This window comes from Salmo trutta, chromosome 18 (assembly GCF_901001165.1).
Source record: "Salmo trutta chromosome 18, fSalTru1.1, whole genome shotgun sequence".
Lineage (NCBI taxonomy): Eukaryota > Metazoa > Chordata > Actinopteri > Salmoniformes > Salmonidae > Salmo > Salmo trutta.
The window spans coordinates 39,649,835-39,671,400 of record NC_042974.1 but is presented as its reverse complement, the minus strand read 5'-3'; the positions used below and the strand labels follow the sequence as shown (position 1 = coordinate 39,671,400).

The 21,566-nt window shown below is 41.1% G+C and overlaps 1 protein-coding gene across 1 annotated transcript; it reads right to left on the bottom strand.

Moving 5' to 3' along the window:
- Positions 1-6,649: 6,649 nt before the first annotated feature.
- Positions 6,650-21,185, bottom strand: LOC115153295 (tetraspanin-14). Its single transcript, XM_029698587.1, has 9 exons — positions 21,085-21,185; positions 20,195-20,283; positions 16,275-16,325; positions 15,595-15,741; positions 12,855-13,025; positions 12,330-12,455; positions 12,092-12,142; positions 9,031-9,144; positions 6,650-8,933 (listed from the first exon to the last, which is right to left on the bottom strand). Exons 2-9 carry the CDS (start codon positions 20,273-20,275, stop codon positions 8,868-8,870), a joined length of 807 nt encoding a protein of 268 aa, XP_029554447.1. The 5' UTR covers positions 20,276-20,283; positions 21,085-21,185; the 3' UTR covers positions 6,650-8,867.
- Between the last annotated feature and the right edge of the window lie 381 nt (positions 21,186-21,566).

The following is a 21,566-nucleotide window of genomic DNA, read 5'->3' as shown; positions in this document are numbered from 1 at the left end:
CACAATTTCTGAAGTCCAGTGTTCATCTGCATGTGGGAGAGAAACTGGAGGGAGGGTTCACCTGTCCCTGGCAAACAGTCCAGCATTTCACAGACACTAATCATTCAATGGAATGCAGGCTGTAGGTTATCACCAAGCCATCATAAATCAATTGCCAGCACCGAGCCCCAGAGGCCCAACTCAGAACCACAGACACAGATAAGAGAGTAATGAGAAACCTTATTCGATGCATAAACAGTATTAAAACATAATCTTGTAATTTTCCACCTTAAGAGTTACTGCCAGTCTCTGCTCTCAATGGTTTGGATTGTCCTTCTTGTCTCACATGCAGTGCCAGATTAATGCAGGGGATTACTGGGGCTGGAAGCCCCTGGGCCCAGGCCCATGGGGGGTCCAAGAGGCAGAAAAATAATTATATTCAGGAAATATATACTTTATGTATTATATATACAGTATATATTATATACTGTATGTAGTATATATAAAAAGAAAATCCACTGTATCCGCTAACCACAGGAACACTCAGGAGTCCACTCTCAATGAATGTACAGTAGACAACCTGTTGCTGCCGCTCTGCTAATCATCAGATAGGGGGAGGAGCGGAAGTAGGGGGCCAACATTGGGTAACTTGATTGGGTAACTGATTAATACAAAAAACTGCTAATAAATAAATGTGACTGGTCAATTGTGTGAGTCAGGGGCTGGGCCCAAGCCCACAGGGGGCCCAAGCTCGTAGGGGGCCCAAGAGGCATTTCTTTTTTCTTTTTTCTTTTTTTTTATACTATTCACATTTTTTATCCAACCACAGAAATTCCTATCAATGTTCAAAATACACCCCATAATGACAAAGCAAAAACAGGTTTTTAAAATGTTTTGCTAAAATATCATATTTACGGAAGTAGTCAGACCCTTTACTCAGTACTTTGTTGAAGCACCTTTGGCAGCGATTATAGCATTGAGTCTTCTTGGGTATGACGCAAAAAATTTGTCACACCTGTTTTTGGGGAGTTTCTCCCATTCTTCTCTGCAGATCCTCTCAAGCTCTGTCAGGTTAGATGGAGAGCGTCGCTCACAGTTATTTTCAGGTCTCTTTAGAGATGTTTGATCAGGTTCAAGTCCGGACTCTGGCTGAGACGCTCAAGGACATTCAGAGACTTGTCTCGAAGCCACTCCTGCGTTGACTTGGCTGTGTGCTTACGGCCGTTGTCCTGTTGGAAGGTAGTAAACCTTCATCCCAGACTGAGGTCCTGAGTGCTCTGGAGCAGGTTTTCATCAAGGATCTCTCTGTACTTTGCTCTGTTCATCTTTGCCTCAATCCTGACTAGTCTCCCAGTCCATGCCGCTGAAAAACGGCGCCACCATGCTTCAACGTAGGGATGGTGCAAGGTTTCCTCCAGATGTGACACTTGGCATTCTGGCCAAAGAGTTCAATCTTGGTTTCATCAGACCAGAGAATCTTGTTTCTCATGGTCTGAGAGTCTTTAGGTGCCTTTTGGAAAACTCCAAGCAGGCTGTTATGTGCTTTTTACTGAGGAGTGGCTTCCATCTGGCCACTCTACTATAAAGGCCTGATTGGTGGAGTGCTGTAGAGATGGTTGTCCTTCTGGAAGGTTCTCCCATCTCCACAGAGGAACTCAACTCCCTGACCAAGGCCCTTCTCCCCCGATTGCTCAGTTTGGCTGGGTGGCCAACTCTAGGAAGAGACTTGGTGGTTCCAAACTCTTTCCATTTAAGAAATGGAGCCCACTGTGTTCTTGGGGATCTTCAATGCTGCAGACATTTTGTTGGTCCCCTTGCCCAGACCTGTGTTCCTCGATACAATCCTGTCTCGGAGCTCTAGGGACAATTCCTTTGACCTCATGGCTTGGATTTTTCTCTGACGTGCACTGCCAACTGTGGGACCGTATATAGACAGGTGTGTGCCTTTCCAAATCATGTCCAATCAATTGAATTTACCACAGGGGGACTCCAATGAAGTTGTAGAAACATCTCAAGGATAAGCAATGGAAACAGGACGCACCTGAGATCAATTTTGAGTCTCATAGCAAAGGTCCTGAATACTTGTATAAATAAGGTATTTCTGTTTTTTATTTTTAATACATGTGCTAACATTTCTAAAAACCTGTTTTCCCTTCGTCATTATGGGGTATTGTGTGTAGATTTCTCAGGATTTGTATATATTTAACCCATTATAGAATAAGGCTGTAACGTAAACAAAATGTGGAAATATTCAAGGGGTATGCCTACAGTCGGGAAGGCTGCAGTTTGGGCAGCATGTGCGCCAAATATAGGTTACAGCTTGTTGTGTTTAAGCCATAACCATATAATCCATAGAAGGATGTTTTAACCGTTTACCCTGGCAATTTGACTGTTAAACAAAATCAAATCAACTTTTATTTGTAACATTAGCCAAATACAATAGGTGTAGACCTTCCAGTGAAATACTTACTTACAAGCCCTCATGGGTACACTAGCAATGGATGCCAGTCCTGACTTGACTGGGAACTGCCATCTATGGATAATTTTTCTATGGTTGCTTGCGGCTGTCAGTTTGCCTTTTGCAGATTTCAAAATACAATCACAGGAAAAAAACACAATTTCAACAACTCCCAATGTGTAGCTAACAGCAGCACTTTTGCAGTTGTTCATCTTGAGATCTTGAGGTTATTGCCACGAAGAGCACATCGGCCATCACCGTGAGTAGCCGAGAGCTTCATCTTCATCATTAGGTGAGTCAGTGTTCCACTGGAAATTGTATTTAGTAGCCTACTGTAGCCTATGATATATATACTGTATACAGTACATAGTATATTGCCCCTAATATTGCACAATCTGTGTGTTGCTTCATTGGCCTGGGCTATTGTTTGTTTGAAATCAAGACCAGATTGATCTCAGTTTGTCAGTGTTAGAGTAGCCACTCATTTAGATAATTTGTGTGGTATTAAAAAAGATTCAGATAATGTATTCTGTCATGTAAACAAAGAATTGCATGAAATGTGCTTTTAAATGGTCAATTGTTTTTCGGAAAACGTTTCTGTTCAACTGTAGCTTATGCCACATGGCAAACGTTATTATGGCTTTATTATAAAGGGGCTTTTTCCTTCAACAGTAAATTTACCACGCTTCAAATTGCATCTTGCTGAACAAATGTGTTTAAAGAAAAGTATGGAGGGGGGGTCTACTAAGCTAACATATGGAATTGTTTTAAAATTTACATACATTTAGCTATTTGATTTGGAATTTTAGGACCCTTTTAGGTATTAAAAATATATATTTTATAAACATGTACAGTGGGGGGAAAAAGTATTTGATCCACCGCTGATTTTGTACGTTTGCCCACTTACAAAGAAATGATCAGTCTATAATTTTAATGGTAGGTTTATTTGAACAGTGAGAGACAGAATAACAACAAAAAATTCCAGAAAAACACGTAAAAAATGTTAGAAAATGATTTGCATTTTAATGAGGGAAATAAGTATTTGACCCCTCTGCAAAACATGACTTAGTACTTGGTGGCAAAACCCTTGTTGGCAATCACAGAGGTCAGACGTTTCTTGTAGTTGGCCAGCAGGTTTGCACACATCTCAGGAGGGATTTTGTCCCACTCCTCTTTGCAGATCTTCTCCAAGTCATTAAGGTTTCGAGGCTGACGTTTGGCAACTCGAACCTTCAGCTCCCTCCACAGATTTTCTATGGGATTAAGGTCTGGAGTGGCCAGGACCTTAATGTGCTTCTTCTTGAGCCACTCCTTTGTTGCCTTGGCCATGTGTTTTGGGTCATTTGTCATGCTGGAATACCCATCCACGACCCATTTTCAATGAGCCTGGCTGAGTGAAGGATGTTCTCACCCAAGATTTGATGGTACATGGCCCCCTCCATCGTCCCTTTGATGCAGTGAAGTTGTCCTGTCCCCTTAGCAGAAAAACACCCCCAAAGCATAATGTTTCCACCTCCATGTTTGACGGTGGAGATGGTGTTCTTGGGGTCATAGGCAGCATTTCTCCTCCTCCAAACATGGCGAGTTGAGTTGATGCCAAAGAGCTCCATTTTGGTCTCATCTGACCACAACACTTTCACCAGTTGTCCTCTGAATCATTCAGATGTTCATTGGCAAACTTCAGACGGGCATGTATATGTATTCTTGAGCAGGGGGACCTTGCGGGCGCTGCAGGATTTCAGTCCTTCACAGTGTAGTGTGTTACCAATTGTTTTCTTGGTGACTATGGTCCCAGCTGCCTTGAGGTCATTGACAAGATCCTCCCGTGTAGTTCTGGGCTGATTCCTCACCATTCTCATGATCATTGCAACCCCACGAGGTGAGATCTTGCATGGAGCCCCAGGCCGAGGGATATTTACAGTTCTTTTGTGTTTCTTCCATTTGCGAATAATCGCACCAAATGTTGTCACCTTCTCACCAAGCTGCTTGGCGATGGTCTTGTAGCCCATTCCAGCCTTGTGTAGGTCTACAATCTTGTCCCTGACATCCTTGGAGAGCTCTTAGGTCTTGGCCATGGTGGAGAGTTTGGAATCTGATTGATTGATTGCTTCTGTGGAAGGATGTCTTTTTTTACAGTTAACAAGGTGCGGTTAGGAGCACTCCCTTTAAGAGTGTGCTCCTAATCTCAGCTCGTACCTGTATAAAAGACACCTGCGAGCCAGAAATCTTTCTGATTGAGAGGGGGTCAAATACTTATTTCCCTCATTAAAATGTAAATCAATTTATAACATTTTAGACATGCGTTTCTATGGATGTTTTTGTTGTTATTCTGTCTCTCACTGTTCAAATAAACCTACCATTAAAATTATAGACTGATCCTTTCTTTATCAGTGGGCAAACGTACAAAATCAGCGGTGGATCAAATACTTTTTTCCCCCACTGTATTTGATAAAATATAGAATTTGGCATTTACTACTATAGCCAACAGAAACACATTGAATGACAAGTTCATTAATGTCAAAAAAATACATTTCAGAAATGTTTTATTTTTGGGGGGCACATATTTAACCCCTTATTTTTGTTGGCACAAAACTACCTCTATACTTCCATTAATTTGTATGGGTTACCTTCAGACGAGTCCTGTGACAGGAGAAAAGGACGACATTGTGTTCGTGAGAGTATCCCGTTTTCACAGTGGGGTCATATTAGTTTTTAGCCCAAACGGTTCAGATGCTACAGACAGAATTGACACATCAGCGTTACCGATTTCAGACAAGTCACATTAGACCATTCGGACGCGACAGACCTTTTCATGAGAAGACCAAGTTTCAGGATGACTCATGGTCTAACAAACACTGCTGTAGCTCGTCTACCTTCCACCGCATATAGCTGGCATGGGCGAATGCAGTGGATGCAAAATAACATATCTCTATCTTAAACTGACAGATTTTGATGGATAAGTTTTTATTATGTTACTTAGATTGATGCATGGGTGCATCAATATAGTCTAGGGGGCAGTTAATAGATGTAGCCTGTTTGAAATAATGAGCGCTTCTAAAGACCTCAGCGTGCTTAAATTCGGCTGGCGCCTTGCCGAACCGAATGATTGTGCTCCCGTTCTCCCTTAAAAGACATTTGCTTTAAAAACAAGAAAAAAAAGCACCAATCGTATTGTTTGTCCATTTTGAGATGCCATAGCCACTTCCTCAAAATATTCAGAATGAATGTAAGATTACTCAAGAAATCTGTCATTCATTTTGACGTTTTTAATGAAGAGATCTTAGAGGCGCCATTTTTCTGTTTTGTGCAGTATTTTTGTATAAAATAAATTTGCTTGACAACGAGTCGTCTTCGTTGAATGACAGGAAAGACTTTATTGAAGAGTCCCTACTGTTGACCAATCACTGACGAAGGGGTGTAGCCTCCAGAAACAATTGTGCCAGAACAGCCGAAGTCCAAAACTTCACAAAATAACATAAGCACAAACTCTAAACTTTGGGAAGCATGAGAACGCCTTTACAGTCACCTTTTCATGTTGTTTATTAAAAATACTTTACATTCAAATCATATGGTTTGATTTCAATACCAAATGGTAGATCCAGGTAGTCACAGAAATAGATGGTTAAATGAGGATTTTAAAGAATGGAGCGGCATATTTGTTTAACTTATTAACTTACTCATCAGCAGCTTTGATCTCGTTGTCAGTCACTCAATTAGCCAATGTCAAAAAAAAAAAAAATCGAATTGGTAAGTTAGTCTAGCCAGCTATCTCCCAGGGGCCCCCCATTGATTTTGTTAGTCCCTCATATTATAAACTGCAAACATTTCTCTTCAGGACCAGCACTGACTGCATGTGTGTATGCAGACCCGGAAGCCACTTCGGCCCCTCGTGATGAGTTCAGATTCTTTGTGGCCCCCACCCCCATCAAAGTTGCAAGACTGTCTCAATGTTGCAATAGACCTATTGCTAGCCATGAAGGCTGTTCAGGGTTTCTATTTACTTCCCACAATGAACACAAGAGGGCTCTAAAACACAGCTAAATCAGTACTACTTTAGAATATGTCAAATCCTTCGACCAAGGAGGCACAAAAACAAGTAGTAGCCTTTGCACTTTTCAGAATATCCAACGACCACCTTGTAAGTGTATGCCTGGTGAAGGTAATGTGACTAAATTATGTCATCTGTGATGATTAATAACACTGGGAAGTTTAACAAAATGGACAAACATACTTTATTGTTTATAAAAACCTATCCAGAATTAAGAAAATTCACATTTACAAAATGTCATTACATAAAACAGATAACATCCCTTTTGTTAAAAACACTCATGATTACATGGAAACAATCAGTAACACAAAAAAAAAATTGTCAAACTACATGACAGACATTCACCAGCAGATCTGCAGTTGAAGGCATGAATGACCGTCAACTCCATTGCTTTCATTTGCTTCTTTTTATCTTGTAACTTATATAGCTCAACTCTAGCATTCATGAGATATAAAACCCCATAAAATACATCCTCAATCAACATTCCATAACCCTCCATAGATTACTCTGTAAAACTCCCCTTTCTAGTACGAGGACAGCAGAGTAGGGGAAAGGAGCAGAGTATCTTTGGACAGGATGGCAGTAAAGCAAACTCAATGTGTGGAAGGACTGGCAGTTAACTGGCATGACGCAAACACCTCCGCCAAATATGCATTCAGAACGCTTTGAATAATGTTAAGCCAGGGGTCACTTGGATGATAGCTCGGTGCCTTGTTGAGGTATATAGTCTGGACTGAGAGGAGAGACGCTGGTGGGTTGGGCATCAAGTACAGTTGTAATTGTATATCTTCTCCATAAAGTTCCATCGGGCAGCCCCATCAACACAACAGCAAAATAATCAAACTCCGCTACTCTGAGGGCTAACAACTAACTAATACTTCACTTACGGGTCATCTAACACTGATCAAAATAAAACATGTCAACTATCTACATACACATTGCATCCACAATTCACTTTCCCTTAAGGAATGTAGTATGTATCTGAATGATCAATACCCAACTTCTGCTCAGAAGCATTTGATGCACGTTGTGGACTGACAAGTTTGTATGACAAGTTATGAGACAGGACTTATAGAAAAGACATGGCTTGACTGACAACAAGTCAGAGGTTCAGCAGTGCACATATGGGTTTGAACAGCTGTAGACTGATTCAAATGGTTAAGAGCTAGCAGAATTTTCCCATTGCTTAGCTGAGAGGTAAGAGACAATGGTGGTTCCAGTTGAAAGCCTGTCCTAACCTAGTCCCCAGGGTCAAATTGCTGTTGCATAGAGCCTGGTAACACTGAGCAACAAAGTGGGATTTGAAAGGGGTGTGGATAAAATCGAGGTGGGAGACAGAGCGCCTGATACAGCTGTAACAGATGAGACTGAAATATGGCAAAAATAGCCAATCAATATAAATGTTCTATCACATTGCCATATTATTTTTGAGGAGCTCAATTGATTCGGAGTTCAGGATTTAAAGTTTATATCTGAAAAAATATTTCTCGAAGTGTACTTTCAGATTTTCTGTACTCACTTGTTTAAATCACCTGTGCTGCTCAAGCTTTAAAGTGCTCAATGGTGGGGGAGGTTCTAAGGGTTATGCTAGATGGTGATAGATTAGCCAATTAAAACAATGGTTGTTTAGTCCACTCCTGCCATAGACCTCCAGTCGAGTCAAGTTCTGAGGCGCCGTGAAACCAGATGGTTCGACTGAGCCGGCTGGTGGACGAGATTAGCCGTCACACAATGCAGTGCTGAGATCCTATTGATTCAGAAAGAGCTCTAGGACAAAGGACAAAGTCTCATATTGGAGCAATTACATCTTCACTGTTGTGGTAAACAACTCTTACTGCTCGCACAGTCTGATATTCTACAATTGTAGTCATGGAATGCTGCAGGCCAGAGAGCACACCGTTTAAACGCTTGCAACGACTTCATTGTTGTTTTTTGATCATTGTTGAGGTATGATGAATTCACCCAGGATTCTACCTGGGTGTATTGGTTAAGACACTGTTCCCGGGAAAGATGTTCAGTGTCTGAGACAAACAATACAAGAATGTATCTAATTCAAAAACATATTTAAAGGGAAACCCAGAGGCTATTTTTAAGTGGTTCGTTGAAGTCTGACTGCAATCCTGTGAGAGAAGGCACATACGAGTCTAGTTGAATAAGGCAGCTTCATGTCCACTGTGCAGGCTCTGCAGAGGTATCAGTCTCCAGAGACTGACAGAACAGTCCAAAGATAACGAGCCATAGGTATGGAAGTATTTTTGCCCTCTTCTCTCATCCCTTGCCGGGCCTCAGAGAGGGAGATCAGAGAGAGGGCGGAATGGATGGTGGATAGTTTCTCTCTCAGTACAGTACCCTGTAGGCCTATGCATTCCACCACACCCCTCACTAGTAGTTAAACTTGACCTTCTCAATGTCGACAATCAGTGTCCGAGCCAAGAAGATGCCCATCATCTGAAAAGGGGGAAGAATTCACAGCATTAGCTAACAATAGATACGAATCCCATCAGCATATAAACATGTACTCTCATTTCAATATAGATATATTTACCTGAAGCAGAGATATAATGATGAATACTCCAGCTACTATGTAGAGATTCCGTGGAAGCCATTCCTCTAAGGCTGGGATGCAGCCCTTGATGTAAATATAGTTGATCCAGTCCCCCTGCAAAAGGAAATGAGAGCTATATGGAATGCTTTCCCCTACCTTTGTATATACCGGCTTACTCAAATCACCTTACATTAAGTGCACCAAGACTTGTACCTAGTGTATCTTGAAGGGATAGACCAAACTGATTGTTTTTTCAAATACCGAAGTAGATTTGACACCAAGAGTTTGTTGTCAAGAAGTTTCCCGAATTAGAATAAATATTTTTTTTAAGTCAAAAGGATGCATTCTGCTATTGTGTAGCTATTATCCATGACAGCCTATGGCAATATCTCAGTGAAATTAATATTGACCATCACAAGGGGCAGAGGGGAAAGGTCAAAATTAGCAAATAGATAGTTCTTCTGCAATTAATGGGCAGCAGTAACAGAAAGGTCGCTGGTTCGAATACCCGAGCCAATAAGGCAAAAAATATGTTTGTGCCCTGGAGCAAGGCACTTAACCCTAATTTGCTCCAGGGGCGCTGTACTACTATGGCTGACCCTGCAAAACAACACATTTCACTGCACGTGACAAACAAATAATATGAAGAATTGATGAGTCATCTATGATGAATAGTGAAACTCAGCTCTTCCATTTCAACATAAAAACTCCCATTTATCTAGAAGCATCTGCTGTGTCTAAGACATTTTTCATGATAAACAAAAAAGACAAATCAGTTTGCCTCATAAGTTTGAATAACAATGAAGATTAATAGTTCATTCTGAGCCAAGGGACCAGAACCGATGTAAAACAGGGTGGATTTGCAGAAAAACAAATTTAAGCCCCAGCTTTGAGAGCGACCACTGGAACACTAGGCCAAAATATAGATAAAGGATAATTTATTTTCAGCCTGCCGTTCTTCGTAGTGACAAGAGATTAACAGGGACAGGAGGGAGCCTGCCTTTCGTTCAGCAGTGATAACACCAAATTTGTGTTTCTCCCATTTGGGTAATGGGAAGAAAAGGCACTGTCGATACAGCTTAAATGACCTGACACTAAAGCCTGTATTATCTACCCTTAAGAAGAAATGGAAGTTTACTTTCTGCACTGAAATTGCCCTGAAATCTAATCTATTACTTTGCAATGTTTCCCTTTCACAGAAATAGTCTTACTACAGCTAGTACAGAGGTGGATTGTTGCAAACAATAGACATGGATGCATATATAGGCCATATAAACATACAGTTAGGACATGCAGTAGGCTATCGTAAAGACAAATAGTGATTTCTCCAGATTATGTGTGGATATCAAAAGTCGCTTTGGCTAAAAGTGTCTGCTAAATAGCATATATTACTATATGTACACATACATTTGAAATCAGAAGTTTACATACACTTAGGTTGGAGTCATTAAAACTTGTTTTTCAACCACTTCACAAATTTCTTGTTAACAAGCTAGTTTTGGAAAGTCGGTTAGGACATCTACTTTGTGCATGACACCAGTCATTTTTCCAACAATTGTTTACAGACAGATTATTTCACTGTATCACAATTCCAGTGGGTCAGAGGTTTACATACACTAAGTTGACTGTGCCTTTAAACAGCTTGTAAATTTCAGAAAATGATGTCATGGCTTTAGAAGCTTCTGATAGGCTAATTGACATCAATTTGAGTCAATTGGAGGTGTACCTGTGGATGTATTTTAAGGCCTACCTTCAAACTCAGTGCCTCTTTGCTTGACATGATGGGAAAATCAAAAGAAATCAGCCAAAAACTTGTAGACCTCCACAAGTCTGGTTCATCCTTGGGAGCAATTTCCAAACGCCTGAAGGTACCACGTTCATCCGTACAAACAGTATGCAAGTACAAACACCATAGGACCACGCAGCCGCCATACCACTCAGGAAGGAGACGCGTTCTGTCTCCTACAGAGATGAACCTACTTTGGTGCGAAAAGGGCAAATCAATCCCAGAACAACAGCAAAGGACCTTGTGAAGATGCTGGAGGAAACAGGTACAAAACTATCTATATCCAAAGTAAAACGAGTCCTATATCGCCATAACCTGAATGGCCGCTCAGTAAGGAAGGAGGCACTACTCCAAAACCACCATAAAAAAAGCCAGACTACGGTTTGCACCTGCACATGGGGAAAAATATAATACTTTTTGGAGAAATATAATACTTTTTGGAGAAATGTCTTCTGGTCTGATGAAACAAAAATAGAACTGTTTGGCCATAATGACCATCATTATGTTTGGAGGAAAAGGGTGAGGCTTGTAAGCTGAAGAACACCATCCCAACCGTGAAGCACAGGGGTGGCAGCATCATGTTGTGGGGGTGCTTTGCTGCAGGAGGGACTGGTGCACTTCACAAAATAGATGGCATCATGGAGGACAATTATGAGGATATATTGAAGCAACATCAAGACATCAGTCAGGAAGTTAAAGCTTGGTCGCAAATGGGTCTTCCAAATGGACAATGACTCCAAGCACACTTCCAAAGTTGTGGCAAAATGGCTTAAGGACACCAAAGTCAAGGTATTGGAGTGGCCATAATAAAGCCCTGACCTCAATCCCATAGAAAAGTTGTGGGCAGAACTGAAAAAGCATGTGCGAGCAAGGAGGCCTACAAACCTGACTCAATAACACAAGCTCTGTCAGGAGGAATGGGCCAAAATTCACCCAACTTATTGTGGGAAACTTGTAGAAGTCTACCCGAAATGTTTGACCCAAGTTTAAATTGTTTAAGGCAATACGACCAAATACTAATTGAGTGTATGTAAACTTCTGATACACTGGGAATGTGATGAAAGAAATAAAAGCTGAAATAAATCTCTACTATTGTTCTGACATTTCACATTCTTAAAATAAAGTGGTGATCCTAACTGACCTAAGACAGGGAATTTTTACTAGGACTAAATGTCAGGAATTGTGAAAAACTGAGTTTAAATGTATTTGGCTAAGGTGTATGTAAACTTCCAACATCAACTGTATATGTGATGTGTGCACTGGATAGGGTCATACCTTTAGATGTTTACGGACATCATAGCCACACTGGGTGTTTAAAACTGAGTCCTGTGGAGAGAGAGAAATAAACGGCTCGAATTAGTCCGGTCAGTGTCAAGGACTAACAAGAGGCAAACCTAAAAATGAGCATGACAGTGGCAGTTATAACAACTAGTAGAGTGACTTATTCAGAGACATACTGAAGGAGCAATGACACCAAGAGAGACATGGAGATAAGGGCAGGCAGATTACTCACTGCAGGGTCACTAAGGCAGCAGGAGAAGGGCACTCCGCACCGCTCTCTGCTGGGGTTGTTGTTGGTGCAGTTGAAGTAGACGTTCAGGTTCCAGTCGTCAGGCTCCTTTGCTCCGCAGCAGTGGTTCTAGGACAGACAAGAGGGAAGTTTGAGTCAGATGGTTCTAAACGAACCCGAACACACACCAACTCCTGAAGTGTGTTTCCATACCATACATCTGACAGTGTAGGACTGAGCACACAGTCACTTAGTGGACAGCAGTTCAAGTATCATCAGGTCCCTAGAGAACAGGCCATCGTAGCAAGGCTTGTGAAAGCAAGCACACAATTACACACCAACACTAGGATGTATGAACCATCTCGGGAAGGGGTTAGGAGGAAAGGAAGGAAACAACATGACGGAACCGATGTGAGGGACAGAAGGTTATTAAGTAACTTCGTGTCTCACGTTCTCCCTGCCTCTATATCCCATTACCCACCCCCAACAGCAACACACCGCATAGCTCTCGTTCTCTGCCTCGCTCACCAGCTTTTGCAGGGAGTCAATGAGGTTTTGCAGGTCGATGTCCTCTCTGTAGGCCTTGACGTTGGCCAGGAAGAAGTCGTTGATCCACTCTCTAACGTTGTCCTGGAAGACGAACGCCAGCACGGCCGCAGTCAGTTCCAGGAAGAAGATTAACCCGATCACCCCTGAGAACTAGAAGAGAAAAACAAGTTAACTATACGTGGTGGGAGACTGATAGAGAAGCATCAGAGTCAGAGACAAGAGACTCAAAAACAGGAATATAGTAATCTTGGTAGTATGGCTTGGTAGTGTTCTGCATGGGTAGAAAAAACTGCTTAAAGATAAAACAATTGCATGCCCTAATCAATGAAGGATGTGGTGAATGAAGAAAACTGGCTCTCATGAGGACCGCCACAAGAAAGGAAGAACCAGAGTTCATTAGCGCTAACTGCACCTCAGATTGCAGCCCAAATAAATGCTTCAGAGTTAACCTCAACATCAACTATTCAGAAGAGACTGCGTGTATCAGGCCTTCATAATTGAATTGCTGCAAAGAAACCACTACTAAAGGACACCGATAAAAAGAAGAGCCTTGCTTAGGCCAAGAAACACAAGCACTGGACATTAGACTGGTGGAAATCTGTCCTTTGGTCTGATGAGTTCAAATTGGAGATTTTTGGTTCCAACCGCCGTGTCTTTGTGAGACGCACAGTAGTTGAACGGACGATCGCTGCGTGTGTGGTTCCCACCGTGAAGCATGATGGGTGTGATGGTGCTTTGCTGGTGACACTGTCTGTGATTATTTTCAATTCAAGGCACACTTAACCAGCATGGCTACCACAGCATTCTCCATCCCATCTAGTTTGCGCTTAGTCAGACTATCATTTATTTTTCACACACCTCCTGGCTGTGTAAGGGCTATTTGACAAAGGAGAGTTATGGAGTGTTGCATTAGATGACCTGGCCTCCACAATCACCCAACCTCAACCCATTTGAGATGGTTTGGGATGAGTTGGACAACAGAGTGAAGGAAAAGCAGCCAACAAGTGCTCAGCATATGTGGGAACTCCTTCAAGACTGTTGGAAAAGCCTTCCTCATGAAGCTGGTTGAGAGAACGCCACGAGTGTGCAAAGCTGTCATCAAGGGAAAGGGTGGCTACTTTGAAAAATCTAAAATATGCTTTGCATGGGAAATGCGGATATCATCGCGGTAGTTGGAACCAAAAATCTCAAATTTGGACTCCAGACCAAATTTCCACCCGTCTAATGTTCCACTGCTCGTGATTCTTGGCCCAAGCAAGTCTCTTCTTATTATTGGTGTCCTTTAGTAGTGATTTCCTTGCAGCAATTCGACCATGAAGGCTTGATTCACACAATCTCCTCTGAACAGATGTTGAGATGTGTCTGTTACTTGAACTCTGAAGCATTTATTTGGGCTGCAATTTCTGAGGCTGGTAACTAATGAACTTACCCTGTGCTGCTTAGGTAACTCTGGGTCCTCCTTTCCTGTGGCGGTCCTCATGAGAGCCAGTTTCATCATAGCGCTGGATGGTTTTTGTGACTGCACTTGAAGAAACTTTCAACGTTCTTGAAATGTTCCGTACTGACTAACCTTCATGTCTTACAAAGTAATGATGGACTGTCATTTCTCTTTGCTTCTTTGAGCTGTTCTTGCTAGCTATATATATATATATATATATATATATCTCTTCTGTATACCACCCCTTCCTTGTCACAACACAACTGATTGGCTCAAACGCATTGAGGAGGAAAGAAATTCCACACATTAACTTAAGGCACACCTGTTAATTAATGCTTTCCAGGTGACTACCTCATGAGAGAATGCCAAGAGTGCAAAGCTGTCATTGAGGCAAAGGGTGGCTATTTGAAGAATCTCAAATATAACATATTTAGATTTGTTTAACACTTTTTTGGTTACTACATGATTCCATGTGTTATTTCATAATTGATGTCTTCAAAATAAAGAAAAACCCTTGAATGAGTAGGTGTGTCCAAACTTTTGACTGATACTGTGTGTGTGTGTGTGTATATAAAAATGTTTTTGTGAAACGAACAGCTGACTGAAGAGTCAGTTTGAGGCCGTTTCTGTGGTAACATGGACTCTTAACATGATGAAACTTTTTTGCTTCTAGCAAGGCGTTGCCTAGGTAATGCCCCCTCCCTGCACCAGCAGCACAGAAAAATAGAATGAATAAAACGTGCTTGGAAGTTCTATCCCTGGCATTTTTGACTGGTAATTTCATGAACTCAAACATGGTTGCCTGGTATATTCATGCAATAACTCCCATGGTAAAGTAGAATGTATGATAACTGATTTGGCTCATACAATGGAATACATTTTTTGTAAAGTCACTTGAGTTGAATCAACAAACCACAACACGTTGATGGGTATACTTCCTGCCTTGCTACTATGGGTGAACTCGCAATGGCCACCAGTCCACCCCATATACCAGCACGCTTGAATGGGGATGCCCCTTCTATTCATGATATTTCTACGACAGCACATACAGTCAAGAGGAGAGGAGAATGATTACTTTTTTCTACTCAAACGGTTATTAGTGACCTCGGTCATTTGGCTGACCAATAACCGTCACCCAAAATTCCATGACCGTCACAGCCCCACTTGTAAGAGCAGCTAAAATGTGTACCAGTATTCTATCGGTATGCTATGAGACCCCCAAGAGAGAGAGAAAGAGCAAGAGAAATAGAAAGAGTATTGTTGTGGTGGTGCAGTACTCACAAACTTGAGGAGGCATATGTTCTCCCTGAGTGCTCCTACACATCCTGCAAAGCCCAGGATGAAGGTGATCACTCCCACCAACAGCACCAGCCACACGGGGTCAAAGCCATGCAGCCGTGTCACCTGTGTCAGGTCCAACAGTACTCCCTACAGGAGTGAGAACAGTTGAGTTAACCGTTGAGCTAACAGATCCCCAGGGTATTGTGCATGGCGACACAGGCCGACAGGTGAATTACATAAAATACTGTATGACCTTTCAGACATGGATGAGAAGCTGATACCATTTCAAGCAAAGCATCAACATGCAAGTAGACAGTCATTCCGAGAATGAATGCCACATAAAGAATTCAATTATTTAATACATTGAATAAATTACATAGCGTATCTGATTAAAAGCTGGCGTGTTATCCTGTAACATTAATATCTCCAATACACATTTGAATAACCTCTAATCTAGCGGTTCAACCCTACAGAACAGACATTGATTAAAATGTGTATTCAGCTTCAAGCTGTGTGTAACAATAGGGGAAATTAACTGTGAATTTGATGGTTGTGAATGTTTTAAAAGATGTGATGGTCTGGCACAAACACAATTACACAAACAGAGTCAATGAGTAGAGATTAGCTGTCTGTACGGTGGTGAAACATTTACAGGACAATGGGAGAAGCTGCTCCCTCACCTTCTCACTCCAGGCCCAGAACCCAATGGCGATGAATGCTGCTCCAGCCAGCTGAGGAAGGAAGCAGACCGACTTTTTCTGGCGTGTTTACATTTTTTACTTGGTGTGTTCAGTTGTTTACTTTTATATTTAACATTTTCACATAGGCATTAGGGAAAACTCTGCCACAAAATAATATTAAAGCATAACTAGGTATAAAAAAGAGGGAGCCTGCTAATAACAAAAATACTGACAATGTCTAGAATTTCAAAGGGCACCAAAATTCTCAAGAAATTGCAAAAAAAAAAAAAAAAAAAAAACAGGAAGAGATGGGTCATAAGTGGTTATTGCGTATCTTTGAACTCAGAATACAAGTGCCCTATCAAGAGATGAATTAACGAGCTTAACCAAAATCCAAAAAAGAAGCGTTTCTACATTTCCTGTTGACACAGACCAAGAGAGGAAGCTAGCAAATATCTTAGTGAGTCTCCTGTTCACTCGCTAAAACAGGAAGTAGGCTCTAAAGGTTATTTCTTAACTCTGGATGTTGGAAGGACATTAGAGATGTAGGCTAAAGCAACAAAATAAATGCTCACACTCTTCTTTAATTTAGAGATAAACAGAAATAGAGGCTGTTACCAGTGGAGGATGTTATCAGAGGGAATGGCTATTGAAAAAGTGCTCTGTGTAGAAAGATGGTGGCAGGGGGCACCAGGTCAGCCAACAGGGGCTGCCATCTGCCCTCAGATGTAGAAAATGGTTTTAGTAAATCAATGTGTTCTCTACATGGGCTTCCCAGACATTCTTGCCTTAAAAGATCACCATATTAGTCCCTCCAGGATTTTGCTGGAATTTGTGATATTTGCAGGCAAAAATGTGCAGTGATTGGTTGAAATTTCGAGCTCTATTTTTGTACAGGGGTGATGGGTCAGTTTTATGCAATAATATTGTGATGATTTGACTGACAGAAATAGTGCAGTGATTGGTCAAATCTGCAAGCCCTCGCATAATAAATCAGGAAATTATTGATTTTGCTAAGTATGTTGTGATTACAGAATCCTGGAGGGACTGCTATATGCCCCACCTCATGCCGAGCGTAAACTACACGACTTTCAAAATCCTAACATCGCTGAGCCGCACATTAAACAAACGTCTTTCTTGTAGTTTTTTTTTTTCTTGCCAACATAGTGGTGCACACACTAAACGATGAGGCACAGACTGGGGGTCACACACTACAAGATTCTTCACTTGGTCGTGAGGATTCTCGATACCACGCCGTCTCCTGAAAATAATGACTGATTAGATTGTAAACGTAGCTGGAACAAGCAGTGGCTAAAAGCAGCCACAAACACATTCAATCAGAAATTCACGCTTGCCATACAGAGTTGAATGGCTTCTTCTCTGGCAAGCTCTCATTGCTGATCAGCGTTCTCAAAACGTGCCATTGCACATCTCACTACAAGAGCACTGCTGATTTGTGCTGATAAAATGTGTTTGAAAATATGGGAGCATCTGGGATGGCTCAAAGACAGGATCGATAGCCCTCAGATTGCGTCGGTGACAGCCACGTAGGCAACAACATGGTGATTTTGTCTCCAATCTCAAAAACTTGTCTGGGACAGCTAATTCGGGGTCAAAATCATGCAGTGTACGCCTGGCTTTAAAGTTGCAGTATTCTTGAGTATCTGATTTACTGCTCATGGCTGACTCTAGCAAACCAAACTCCAAGGTGAATGAAGTTTATGATTTACTTCACCAACAGAGTGGAGCAGAGACCAGGCTTTTTGGAATCTAGCTCCGACTACGTCAATTCACTCACGGGCAAAACTTTAAAAAAATGTTGTATCATGAAACGCCTAACCTGTACCCATGTTTGTCCTCTGTAGTTGCGGGCCTTGTTTGCTGAAATCCATACTTTTTCAATTTTTTTTTATAAAATACAACCAACGTTTTGCTCATGTCTGTTTCTCAAAAGATGGCAATTTAGCACGAATGTGCATGTGTCAATTGATTCTCCGATGACGTAAACCTAGTGCTCCAAATACTCATTGTCCAATCAAAATCACACAATCTACAGATGGTGTGCCGACCAATCGAATTTCACAGATCATTGCAGGTGCCAGTAAACTCAAAATTTGGCACATTACTTTATTGACTTGGTGCATTTTCTATCCAGAGATACTGAGAAATAACGAGAGATATCATAAAAATATACTTTTATTTTACATATTACAATCATTTTACAGCAGGGGTCTACAACAGGTCAATCGCGAGCTACCAGTAGTTCGCAGCCCACCTATGAGTAGCTCGGCAAACAATTCTGAAAGTACATTACATTTTCAAGTGTTCCACTGCAATCTAACAAGTATCAGATACTGTAAGCTCCCTGCTACTGTCTAATCAACACAACATTATAAACTGGGTGGGTCAAACCCTGAATGCCTGACAGATGTGGTATATCAGACCGTATATCATGGGCATGACAAAACATGTATTTTTACTGCTCTAATTACATTGGTAACCAGTTTATAATAGCAATAAGGCACCTCGGGGGTTTGTGGTATATGGCCAATATACCACACCTCCTCGGGCCTTAATGCTTAATTATCCCAACCCTGGATAGCGACTATTGGCTTAAAAAGCCAAACCTAACAATATCTGCCAAATAATTTCCAGCAACATTGCCCGTCTGTCTGGTGCGCACATTTGTTTATCACTTTGTGTTTAGCCAGTTGATGTGGTAACGGTCTTGTGGGTTGAAAGAAATACTTTCCCCAAAACCGTCTCAATTAAATGTTAACTGCAAAGTAGGTGTACATGGCAGAAGTATATTATGAGTAATTATAAACTGGGTTGTTCAAGCACTGAATGATGATCGGTTGAATGCCGTGGTTCATCAGACCGTATACCATGGGTATGACAAAACATTTATTTTTATTGCTCTAATTATGCTGGTAACCACTTTATAATAGAATAAGGCACCTCGGGGGTTGTGTCGTGCTTAAGAACAGCCCTTAGCCGTGGTATATAGGCTACATACCACACCCCATCGGGCCGTATAGCTTAATTATAACATTTGTATTTATTATTTGCTTACTTTGCCATGAAATGAGCAGCAGCAGTACAGAACCACGGCTAGACCAGCACATTAGATGGCACATTCCTCACTTCGCTAGATGTGCAAGTAAAGGGTCAGGTGCAATAAAATGGGAATTACAAAAAATGTATATTTGTTCAAATGTATATTTGTTCACCCCCCCCCCTAAAAAAATGGTCTTCACATTGACTCAGGACATCCAATGTTGTTGTTTATCTATGAACAATTCTACATTTTAGAGTAAAAAAACAAAACAAGTAGTGTACTACTTTCTCTTGTACACTAAGGGCCTGGGGAAGAATTGCAGGCGAGATGAGAAGAATGAGTAGCTCAAGACATGTTCATTTATTATAAGTAGCTCTCAGGCTAGAAATGGTTGGCGACCCCTGTTTAATAGCCTAGATTTAATTTACAAATGTCAGAGATTCAATTGATGGAAGTTGCCATCTTCGAGACACAGAAACAAGCAAAAAGTCGGTGGCTGCATTTGATTGTTCATTGAAATGGTATGAATTTCAGCAATAAAAGAAAGGCACGCAACTAGAGGTCAAACATTGGTACAATGTAGGCATTTCAGGATTTACCTTTTTTTAAGTATTGGGCAAATCGATGTAGTCTGAGCTAGATTCCACAAAGTCTGGTCTCTGCTCCAGTCTCTTGGTAAATTTCTTCATAAACCTCCTCCACCATCGAGTGGAGTTTAGTCCGCTAGGCCAACTCAGGCCAACTATACAGCATATGCATAACTGCATTCATAGCATAGCACCAAATGAGAAAACGGGGTGTCACAGCATGTCTGCATTACTCATGGTTTACAGGGCTACCTACTGCTTGTGCTACTTACCCAAAAGATGATGTTGTAGCTGAACATGAGGTACTTGTAACAGAAGCTGACTTCTGCATTTTCATAACGATAGTAGTGCATATTTTCCCCTGTGTTGAGAGACAGGAGCGAGACAATGACAGTTAACATCTTGTCCCATCTGTGTGCTAAAGGTTGACCTACTAACGTTAGCTAGATAATTATCTAACGTTATTTGTTTATCCAGATACATGTTCATAAGGCTATCACTTAGCTAGCAACATAGTTCGCTCACTAGCTAACGTTAGCTAGCTCATCTGAAACACTGAATCAAAGACTGAAATGGTAGCTACAACTGACTGTTGTTGGCCAGAAAAAGCCAGCTAGCTGGCCAAACTAACGTTAACGTTAGTTAGCTAACTAGTTAACAGCTAGCTAACTAACCATCATCCGATTTGCTGCACACTGTCAGAACACCAAGAGCTAGATAACAATAGCTATTAGCAGAGTTAACGTGAATGTCGCTAGCTAACGTTAGTTGGTCAACACAATTCATTTATACGGTGGCTAGACAGCTAGCTGGCTATCACTAGATACTATGATACAGATGGAAACACGGCTAACTTAACTAAGTACTAGCCATAGTGGCTATCCGGAAAATAAATATATGTTCGTAAACAGAAGCCATTCACTAGTTACTGAAATTAGCTAACGTTAGTCAAAGATTAGGACTCAATGTCAGCTTCGTTGCTAGCTAGCGTAGCGATTAAGACAGTGTTCGTTTAACTAGCTAGCTATCTTGCTCAAAAAATGCAATATTCGGCAAACTTCACATGTTCAATATAGATAAAGTAGCTACGTTACAAAAACTAAGTTTTTATATTTATTTTATTCGTTGCTACCTATCAACTTTCCCATTATCAACAACTCACCGCGGCTTTGTTTAGCGCTGTTGTCCAAAAATATATCTTGATTGAGTTTCGAAAACTCTTTGCAGACTTTTTACTCCACTTCCTGTAAGGGCAGCAGGCCACGCCCAATTTTCCTCATACGTTTTTGTTTTCGTGTTACCGAAAGGTTACACGTTAGAACTTTAATTGATATTTGATTGGGTAGTAATAATATAACGTTATTTGTTTATCCAGCTACATGTTTATAATGCTATCACTTAGCTAGCAACATAGCTATGCAAACTCAACAAATCAACTTTAGCTAGCACTTAGCTATGCAAACTCAACAAATCAACTTTATGGAAATAAAAAAAACACTCAGCATCACGAATTAATATGGTCAATAAATGACACTGATACATCAAATAGTTTATTTTTCACTTTCACCGTTTAGCAGATGTTACAGCGGGTGCAGCGTAATGGTTATGTTTCCAGCGCCTAACAATGCAGTAAAATGTCAAACA